Genomic DNA, 11,081 nt, shown 5'->3' on the forward strand with positions numbered 1-11,081 from the left:
CCTTTGTTGACACTGCATCACAGCCCAAGTTCTCTCTTTGCCCAATACCTTTCCTCTCGTAGGCCACATGGATTCTGGTGTCTAGGATGAGGCTGGGGAAATGGTACTACATAAAAATAAAGACGTCTCCCTAAGAAATTAGCCATCTGCAGGAACCTTCACAAAAACAGCCTTTATTACATGGTGACTTTAAGACTGACACTGTTAAGGAAATAGGAAACAACCCTCTAAGCTGTTATGATCACAAAACAAGCTATAATTTTGGAAACTGACACATGCAAAGGTGTTATATGTTAGCAACTACAATCAGGAAACTGCTGGTCAGAACGGAATGACAACAAAGAAGAGTCTGGTGGAAGAAAAGCTCTTTAGACAGGATATGGTTCCTGCAGAAAACTGCATGGCTGCCAGAACATTGATAATAAGACAGAAAAAGCTCATTATCAATGTTTAACTTAGTTTTTGAATGCTAGTTTCTGTCCCCTGGTCTTCTTTGCAGTCAAACCCTGAAGAAAAAGTACCCTGGTCAGATCACCAGTCTCACCTTCCAGGGCAGATAAATATGAGATATTATGAATACATGGTAACTTTATGGAGTTAAAGTCGACTTCAGATATAAATTTTAAGTAACAAGTAAATTTTCTCTTTGGACTTCATAAAAAAAGTGTGGTCTCCATGCTATATCTGAAGCATTGAGAAAGCACCAGGTTCATACTAGAAACTTAATAATTACACTGGCATTAGAATCCTTTCCAAAATCTATGCTGTCTATAAGAAACCCACTTTAAACATAATGGTTTAAGTAGACTGAAAGTAAAAGGATTGAAAAAGATATACCATACATACACTGATAACAAGCTGGAATAGCTATATTAATATCAATGGCAACTTTAGAACTTAGAAAATTAACAGAAATAAAGAGGTACATTACATAATGACAAGAGTCAATTCACCAGAAAGACATAACGTTTCCAAATGTGTATGCCCTTTATAAGAGTGCAGAAGCTGACAGAACTGAAAGGCAAAATGCACAGATTAGATCCACAATTTGAGTTGGAGTCTTCCATCCTATTTTCTAAACAATCAATAGAGCAAGTAGAGAGAAAAATCAGCAAGAGGTAAAAAGCACACACTTAACAAACTTGGATTTAATTGAAATTTATGGAACTCTCTACCCAACAAGAGCAGACTACACGGTCTTTTTCAGTTCAAATGGAACACTTACCAAGTGTTATCCTGCATCACAAAACAAATCTTAAAAATTTTTGAAGAATTTAAATTTTATAAATTTTGTTCTCTAACTTTACTGGAACTAATGAAGAAATAAATGACAGAAAGTTAACTGAAAAAAATAACTGAATTTTTGGAAAGTAAACAGCACACTTCTAAATAATCCAGGGACCAAAGAGGAAATCTCAAGGAAAATCAGAAAATATTTTGACAAAACAAAAATGAAAATTAAAAATAGCAAAATTTGTGAAAGGCAGCTAAAACAGTGCTTTAGCAGAAAATTCATAGCATTAAAAGTTAATGTTTAGTTTGCCAGGGCTACCGTAACAAAGTAGCACAAATTGAGCGGCTTAAACAAGAGGAATTCATTGTCTCACAGTGTTGAGGGCTTTCATTCTAGACGCATGAAATCAAGGTCTTGCCAAGATTGGTTCCTTCTGAGGGCTGTAAGGGAGGGATCTGCTCCAGGCTTCTCTCCTTGTCTAGTAGATGGTTGTCTTTGTGTTCATATGATGTTCTCCCTGTATGCATGTGTGTATCCAAAATTTCCCCTTTTTATAAGGACACCATCATACTGGATTAGGGATGCATCCTACTCCAGAATGAGTTCATCCTACCTCAACTAATTACATCTGCAAAGACTTCATTTGCAAATAAGGTCACTTCTGAGGTACTGGGGCTTAGAACTTTAATATATGAATTTGGGGGGAACGCAACTCAACTCATGACAGCTTGTATTAAAAAAGAAGATTTCAAATAAACAACCTGAATTTCTACCTTAAGAAACTAGAAAAACAAAAGGGGAAGGAAGACAATCATATAGATAAGGGCAGAAGTCAAATAAATTAAAAACAGAATAACAATAGAGAAAAACAATGAAACCAAAATCTTATTTTTGAAAAGATCAATAAAATTGATATACCTCTAGCCAGACTCACAATGCAAAAAAAGAGAATACGCAAATTACCATTATCAAGAATGAGAAGGGATATCACTAGAGACCTCACACACATTAAAAGGATAGTAAGAAAATATTACAAATAATTCTAAGCACATAAATTCGACAATTTAAATGAAATGGAGTAATTCCTTGAAAGTCATGAACTACCCAAACTCATCAAGAATAAATAGATAACCTGAATAGAAGTGTATCCTACTGGAGAAATTGAATTCATTAAAAAAAAAAATTCCATAAAAGGAAAACTCCAGGCTCAGGTGGCTTCATTGGCAGAGAAGAAAAGGCAAAGCCTACGAGATTGGTAAGCAGGGTCCCCTAGGGTAGGAGACCCTCTTTATTAACTGGTCCCCCCACTCATGGTTACTCAGTCAGAATCTGTCCCACAGGAGTTGCAGGAGAGGCCTGAAATGCTGATCCCTGGTGGGTCAAAGGGAGGATCTGCTTACCCAGAGAACCAAGCCTCCCTTTCTAGACCACTCTCTATACTGGAATTCCTCTCCCAAGTGATCCTGAACTTACTTCCAAGGCCTACATGGGTCTCTTTCCAATTGTACCCCTATGCTCAAGAATTGTTGTCAGAAAGTGTAGATTGAACTTGGACAGGCTCAGAAGATTCCTAGAAGATTCCACACAGTGTGTGGGAGAACTTTGCAGGGCAAAGGGAGGAGGGGGTGACAGGAAGGGAAGGTGGGCTCCAGTTGGGAGCCAGAGGCTGAGGGCTGGCCCCTCTCCCTGCACTGCCATGTTCTAGTGGGGAGTTTCAAGGAGTTTGAGAATTCTGAATTTGATCCTGAATATCATAAAGGTATATTTTTGGGGTAGGAAAATAAAGTGCACATAGTCAGGAATTTGTTAACTTGATGTCTAACCATTTAATACCTAGACATATAGTGAATAGAACCCATTTGTACTCTTATTCTGAGCCCCTCAATGTAAGCACTGGGTGGAGTGGGGGGACTTTATTTATATTTGTTTATATTCTGAGCACCTACAACAATGACTGGCACAGAGTGGGCAGTCAATAATAATTTTGTATTAATGAATGTGTAGATGAATGAATGAGTTTAGTCCTCACAACATCCCTGGAAAGATCTAGATAAGAAGTAAGTGGTAATGTTAAGTCCTTGACATAATAATTTTTCTTGAGAAGAAAAATCCTTTAGGAGATTGGACATAAGCAAATACTGTTATCTGTTCTGATGACCTGTGAGCATATCTCTGATGAGTGTCATGATCGCCAGTGGGCTGTCACATCCTGTGTTTCAAGAACACTCATCTTACTCATCTCATTGGAACTCATAAAATCTCTGCTGTGGGCCCCAACCATGATATGATACGGCAGTGACTCAGACAGCTTCCCTGTCCTCCAAGACTTTACTCATGATCTGTCATGTTTGTCAAGGAGAGTCTGTTTCTCAAAAGAAACTTTGGTTCAATAATGATATATGAACTTTTAAGAATCTCAGCTTTGAAATAACTGATGGTACTGAGAACATAGTGTGAGAAATTGTAGTAGTAGAACATGTTTGCCCCATACAGATAAAAATACTCTATTTACCATTTGAATTTAATTGAAACAGCATATTAAAAAATTTCCAAGATAGTTAATTTCCTGTAACACAAAGTCATGGCTATTACTCAATTTCAAGATGAATTATTTTCAGCCATTCTTTACATCAGGGGGAAAATACAGCAAACAAGCAATTTAATTATTTAAAAGAACATCGGAGCAATTAAACTTTTCCTACAAATACCACATGAGTAAAACAGAAGGACAGAAAGTAATCTATTAACTGTTTGCCATTCAAATGGCTCACTGAGTCTCCAGCAATCATATGCCATAAATAGGATGTTTACATCACATGCAAATTTAGTGCCTAGAAAAGCATCCATAGTAAACCTTCACACAGCTCATTGGCCTAGGGTCTTTAAGGATTAAGCCACAAGGGAGCAATTACTTCACCAATACCTCTTTTATCTTCTCTGCAAATCCCTCCTTAGTTCTGTTAATTCTATTATTAAATAAACGGCAATACCCACAATTTCTTTTAAAATGCAACTAACCTCTAAATAGAGAAGATAAAATATGTTTCTAAATATCAATCAAGAAATATATTTGATTGTATTCATTGCTTTTGAGTTGACAGTCTGTCTCTAAAATAAAACAAGCAGACACATGCTATCGAATCCTGGCGTAAATATTTAACATCTATATTTACTCCAATGTACACTGCACAGAGCTATAGAATTGTTATTATTGATTATTTAACTGGCTAAAGACTTTTGCCTCAGTTAGACACGTTTATAAAGGAAAACTGCAAAATCTATTTGGATTTCAAATCCATTACTGTAACCATTCTACCATCAAAATTGAAATATGTAGAACACAATGTACAAAGTGTTAAGTATACTGGTAAACTAGTCTGCTTAGACTAAAGGTGACTGGAGAAAAAGAAAAATTCTTTTAAAATTGACTTTCAATATTTAAATGTAATCAGTAGCATAATTAATGAATGAATTAATAATTTCCATAATGCAATTATTACGCAGTTTGGTCTTTAGCTCACTGTGTGCCTCCTGTGTGTGTTGTTATCGCCAGAGTATTTATCCTTAACAGACGAGACACATCTTTAATTTTTTTCTCCTAATGTTAATCTCTTCCTTATGTTCTGCTTCCTTAACTTATCTTTAAGTCTGACTACTGTATTTTAAGTTTATGCTATTATCATTTTTCTCTCTGATATTTCTTTCTTTCCCTCCATAGTCTTTCTTTTATTACATCTACTTGGAAAATAACATAAGCAATATTCTTCTTTTTTATCAGCTGGGGATATTAATTAATTCTTTGTTTTTTCCTGCTCATAGCATTGTCTATTTTTCTTCTACATTCTTTTCCTTGGTTTTTGAATGTTACCTCTGTCCATATTAAAGGTTTTCCCAAATGCTGGGTCATCCTTGGTTCTTGGCAACATACATTAAACTGTTTGGAAACTTACCGTGTGTTTCCTGGGGGATGATGGTGATGGTGGAGCAGTAGCACTTGTCAATGATGCACTTCATTATAAATTGATCAGGCAGTGACCGGGCCACTGATTTGTGGGACCACCAAAGGTCAATGGCGAGAGGTCTTGGAGATGTTTTATCTTGAGCAGACTAGTTTCCCTAGAGAGGAATACCACTATGTTATATAAAGCTGACTTCCAGGTTTCGGAGTTGAACAGGGATGGGGAGCTGGGAGCTCACTTTTTAGCAGGCAAATTGTTACTTAATCTCTTGCTTTCGTACTAGAATTCCACTCCTAACCTGCTTTGTGCCTCAGGGTCTGAAGGCTCAGCCTTTCTAAACTTAAGATCTTGAGAGGGTAAACATCCAGGCTTCTCCCAGGGAGGGAGGAAGGCAAGTCACTTGGCTTGGTAGGAAAGATGGAGAGATCCACATTTCCCACTGCTCCTTAAGCAAACCTTCAACTAAGTTTACTGTATTCCACTCCCGTGTGGCTTCCCCGACTTGAGAAGCACCCAATGCACCAAATCTATGTCCACCTGGGGGTAGAGTTTGGCTGTGGCAGGAGTTGGCTTGCTTCTTTCGGTTTTCATAACCCAGCCACCACCTCCACCTCCACCACCACTAGCTCAAGCATATTTAGCCTTCTCTGTTCTGTCAATTAAGATACTTCTTAGTTATCCTCCATTCTCTCTGTCTCTCTCCCCTTCCTTTTATTTTTATTTATTTATTTATTTATTTATATTTGAAATAACCATTTTTAATTAACCTATTAAGAATTTTAAAACTAATGTTCACATTTTCAATTCAACAAGTCTGTGGGTTAGTGTGCTTTTTGGTTTGTTTGTTGGTTTTGGGGTGGAGGTAGGGACTAAAATCAAAACACATTACTTCCAGAGCTGACAATAATATTGTAATATACAAGTCAACCTTCAAATTCCAGATTTGCTTTTTTCAGCCATGCCTTCATTTTGTTAACAAAAGTGGCCTCCTGTGTGTTTCTATCAAGCCCATTTATAACACCTTCAACATAGAGGAATGATAATTTCTCCCAAGTTCAGTTGGTATGGGTTGGGGAGTGGGCACCATGTAGAGCTAATGGGAGCACTGTCCCGTGGTGTGAGAGTGCAGTTTCTCACCTCACCAGCACCTTCTCTCAATGCCACCTCCCCCAACACAGTAGAGTTTCATTCATAATTTGGATTTTTAAACCAGAAGGTTGTTTTGGTCAATCCAAAATAACCCAAAGAGCTTGCTAAAGTTACATCAATAAGCAGCTTTTTATAGAAAGACTGAAAGAATTAAATAGAAGGCACAGTAGCACTGTAAAGCTTTTTCAGATCATGATCATCTTTTTGTGTGTATATATGGAACCCAAACTTTCTTTTTTGTTGTTAAAAATGTCTGATGAACAATCAGAAAATCCTTATTTGTCCTCTTTTCCTTTAGTTTTTCTGTATACCATCTCTCGAAAACTGGCCAGAATCTTGTTTTCTCTCTTTTGTCTCTCTTCTTGGTTAAAGGATGCAAGGGCTCTCTTCTCAGCAGCACTATAGATCTGGTTCTCTTTTCGCAGTCGCACAGCCTCCATTCGGCGATGCCTGCTACCACTCATTACGTAACCCGAGCATTCAAATGATGCAATTTCTTCACTTGTCAAGCCAATTTCACCTCTTCGTGGGATACGTTTTCCAGCTTTTACATGTTCAGCCATAGCTGCACCTTCACCAGGTAACAGAGCATGGCCATAGTTCAAAGGTTTATCATCTTGAGAAGCAAGTGTTTTGGGAGCCTCTGGGCCAATCAAATCTGAGGGTTCTTCAGGCTTTGATCGATCCTTCCAGGGATTCTCCAGAAACTCTTCTTGGGACTCTTTAGAACTTGAATCACCGGAATCTTTTCTGCTCTTCTTAGACTTCTTTTTCTTATATTTCTTCGATCTGCGTTTCTTCTTCTTTTCCTTTTTCTTGGCTTTCTTTGCTCTCCTTATTGTATCTTCATCACTGGAGTCTGTTTCAGAATCAGAGTCACTGTCACTATCGTCAGAATACTTCTCATGTTTTCTTTTAGATGATTTTTTCTTCCTCCTTTTGCTGGATCTTTCTTTTGAATGACTAGACTTCTTCTTCTTCTTTTCTTCTTCTGAAGTAGAAGCTGAAGTGGTGCTTTTCTTTGGCTCTTCATCCTCTACTGGTGTATGCTCATCAGAGTCTGGTTTTGGATTCTTTGGAGAAAGTCCCCATACTTCAGGAGCTCCCAATTCTCCAATCCTCTCTCTCTCATTTAATCTCTTCTGTCGCAGGCTCTCTTCTCTCTCCTTGTCCAGGAGGCTAGGCCATGGCTTGTCGCTCCCGTAGGGGCGTGAGGAGCCGCCATAATAGGCGGACGAGGAGGCCAAAGCGAAAGGGGCGCCCGGCGGCGCGGAGGGCCGCTCTCGAGAGCGTGACCGCGAGCGGCAACGGTAGGACTGGTTTCGGGAGCCTTGGCTGGGGCCACTCAGTTGATGGCTAAGGCCATTCCGGTCCCCGGACCGAGAGCAAGAGTGCGAGCGAGAGCGGCAGCCCCGCGGGGAGCGAGAGGATTTGCTGGGCTTAGGGCTCTTCGACGAACTGCGACGCTTCTCCCCGGAGCCCGAGGCCTCCCACTCCGGGCTGGGGGAGCCAGACGCCGGAGCCATAGCCGTTGCTGGGTCTCTGAAACCGTGGGAGAAGGGGGCGCTCTCGCGAGCTGGGAAGATCTCCGTTGCCTTCGCTCCCAGGACCAGCAGCCGCGACACCCTCCTCTTCCTTTTATTTTGTGTATTTCTATTACTTCGATGGGATATAAAAATCATCAAAAATAATGATAGCAATACTGGTCATGTGCCACTTTCTAAAAATCTTCCACGGCAGGGAGTGGCCGGGAGTCAGGAAAAACCGAAACGAAGGTGTCATAGTGTGTTCGGGCTGCTGTAACAAAGTAGCGTAGACCAGGTGGCTTATAAACAACTGAAATTTCTCACAGTTCTGGAGGCAGAAGCCCAAGATCAGGGTATCAGCATGGTCAGGTTCTGGTGAAGGCCCTTTTCTGGTTGCCAATTTCTTGTTGTATCCTCACCTGGTAGAAGGGTCTAGGGAGATCTGAGGGGTCTTTTTTGTAAAGACACTAACACCATTCAGAAGAGCCTCCACCCTCATGACCTAAGCACCTCCCAAAGGCCCTGCCTCCTAATTCCATCATTTGGCCTTTGGAATTTTAACATATGAAATTTTGGGATACACAAATATTCAGACCAAAGCAGAAGGGTAGTGGATTGTATGGTCTGATGGCATGCACATTGAAAGATATTCTCCTGTGGGTGTTGGGGAAAAGGAAAGAGAGATAATTCAGCAATAAGCATTGAGGATGGCACTGAACCTTCCCCCAGACCCTGTGGTACTTGGGCTATGAGAGAGAAGGGCAGGCACCATTCAAAGGGGTCCCAAGAAGCAATCTCCTTGGAGCAGGTCAGGTGCCAGTGAGTCTAAGAGGTGAAGGAAATCTAAAAGAGGTCGAGGATATAAGGAATTTTGTTGATGTCAGATGGAGTATTCCCGAAAGCATGATAGAAAGGTTTGGGAGCTTGGTAAAGAGTGGCAATTTGTTAGGTTATGGATGTACAGAGCCCTATGAGAAAATGTTGCAGTGTTAATGGATGACCTGGGTGGCTGAGATAGTGATGGGTGTTTAAGAATGAAAGGATTTGTCCTGGTGGCTGAGGGAAAGGTAAGTAATTAGTTCTAACTACAGCATCCTTCTCAGGCCTGGTCTCTTGTGCTGTTGCAATTGGTGGGACAGGTGGTGTGGCTACAAGGACTAAGCCAAGAGCAGCAGGGCACTGGCAGGGGTGGGGGAGGGCCTTATGCTCAGGTGCACATTGGGCTCCAGGGGCCTCCTTTTTAGACTGAAGTAAGTGGCGTGGTTTCCCCAACCTCAGCACAAACTCTGAGGCCTTCGTCCACTCAGGTGAGATCTGGATCTGCCATGGATGATATGCATAACCCCAGAGAGTAGGGCTGGGCCTCATTTCCCTCACCTACAAAAGGAGGACATTGGCCTGCTTCAGTGCTTCTCAAACTTTTCCACCATACGTCTTCTGGAGAAGCCTGTGGAGGTGGCCTGAATAAACTTAGCACTGATCACATTTTAGATACTCAATGTGAAGTTTAAATGGGAAATAATATTAGCCATGTGGTATGATCATTTCTCGACATTTTAATTGGGTTTTATCTTTTCTGCTGTAGAGAGCCATTAGGGGCAATGTAGAGTTCTGTGTGCTGTGCTCCCTGTATTTTCCCTCTTCTGTTTCAGGGAAGTTGCCAGATCCTTAATTTTCCTAACTCATCGTTTTTTTTTCAGAGTACAAAAGAGACACTGATGAATGTTAACCATCCCACCTATCTGTGAAAGTCTAAAGTCCCAGAACAGTCTGCCCTAGGCATGGGATTGGGTAATATAAAGGGAAAGAGGCATGGGCCATGAGAGATGGAGTATTTCTCTCCAATCTGGGAGTACAGGGTTTGGGGCCTGTGCATAGTACAGTCTTGGGGCCCCGTTCCGGGCTGCACATAGAACAATGTGTGGTGCACATCAATATTTTACCCTGGGTCTGTGGGCTCCAGCATCAAGGAGATTCCCATGTCTGAGTTTAGCTCGTGGCAGCATGTTTGATGGTTTCAAGAGACCCCAGATCCTTTTACCAACTGAGTATCAGCAATGACTAATGGAACAAAGACAGACTTTATCCCATTTGGGGGACTTCGTAGAGGGCTCCAAGAGTTTTTTCTAAACAAACTGAAGTTTAATAACATGTATATCTCCTTTTTACATGGGAGATACCCAGGAAAACCGAGTTATCTCTCCCAGATTCTTGTATGATCCCAGAGGGATCAGATGTTGCTCAGATTCACTTTAGTGCCAGCCATCCAGGAACTGCTGAGTCACATTTAGCTGCAAGACCTTGGTAAACTCTCTTGGCCTCCTTTCCCTCACTGGAGAAGTAAGAAGGTAGGTCTACCTGATTTTCGTGGTCACATCAAGCTTTAAAATGAAATATGATGCTTTTTAAAAATTTTTTTAGTCCTACTCTGATCCTATCCTGAAGATTCTTCCCCAAGCCCTCTCCCTGCTGTCCCCTAAACCAAGGCCACACTCTGGATTAGCACCAGCAGTTTCACTAAGCCACTGCCCTCTAAGTGGGAGAGAAGCATTTTTCTTTGCCAGCTTATTTTCATGTTCCTGTGTACTAGAGTGCTAGAGAGTTCATTCCGAGCATTAAAATTAGGAACCATTGTGTAGTTTCTTTGTTCTTCCTCCTAGCAAAGCCAACTTCAAAAGCACAACAAAAATAGTGTGAAACATGATGTAAAGAACAAACATTATTTAAGTCTTTGGAGCTCAGCAGCATCTTTAAAGATCAGAAGAAAAACTAAGACTTTAACAAGATGCAAGAAATTAAAATTAGTAAGTTTTAGTAAACAGTAAATTAAAATATATTTTTTCTCAAGCAAAATAGCCTAATAGGAATTCACTTCTTGGTGCACTTCAAAATAAATAGCTGTCCAATCCTTAACAGTAAATGCATTTATACCTTTGAAGAGAGTAAAAGGAGGGAGCAGGTGACATGACCTTCATCCTTTCCCAGCTTCCTCTCTAGTGCCTTTCCCTTGTAAACCAGAGATATAACAGTCACTGACCCAAAGCAATCAAATGAACTCTTCATGCATCCTTAAGCCAGTGGAAACTCCTGAAGATATGAATTTCCTCTATTCACACTAATATGTGGTGAAGTTGGGCCTCAAGCCCCCATGTTGACATCAACATCGTAAACATCATGCTGTTACAAAAGGCTAAGCAATGGATTTAGTCAATA

The 11,081-nt window shown here is 40.5% G+C and overlaps 1 protein-coding gene across 1 annotated transcript; it reads right to left on the bottom strand.

Moving 5' to 3' along the window:
• Nucleotides 1–6,456: 6,456 nt before the first annotated feature.
• On the bottom strand, nt 6,457–7,962 carry LOC102993638 (NF-kappa-B-activating protein). The gene has a single exon (XM_007122032.2). The coding sequence runs from the start codon at nt 7,866–7,868 to the stop codon at nt 6,618–6,620; it is 1,251 nt and encodes a 416-aa protein (XP_007122094.2). The 5' UTR covers nt 7,869–7,962; the 3' UTR covers nt 6,457–6,617.
• Nucleotides 7,963–11,081: the final 3,119 nt, after the last annotated feature.

This window comes from Physeter macrocephalus, chromosome 18 (assembly GCF_002837175.3).
Source record: "Physeter macrocephalus isolate SW-GA chromosome 18, ASM283717v5, whole genome shotgun sequence".
NCBI classification, from domain to species: domain Eukaryota; kingdom Metazoa; phylum Chordata; class Mammalia; order Artiodactyla; family Physeteridae; genus Physeter; species Physeter macrocephalus.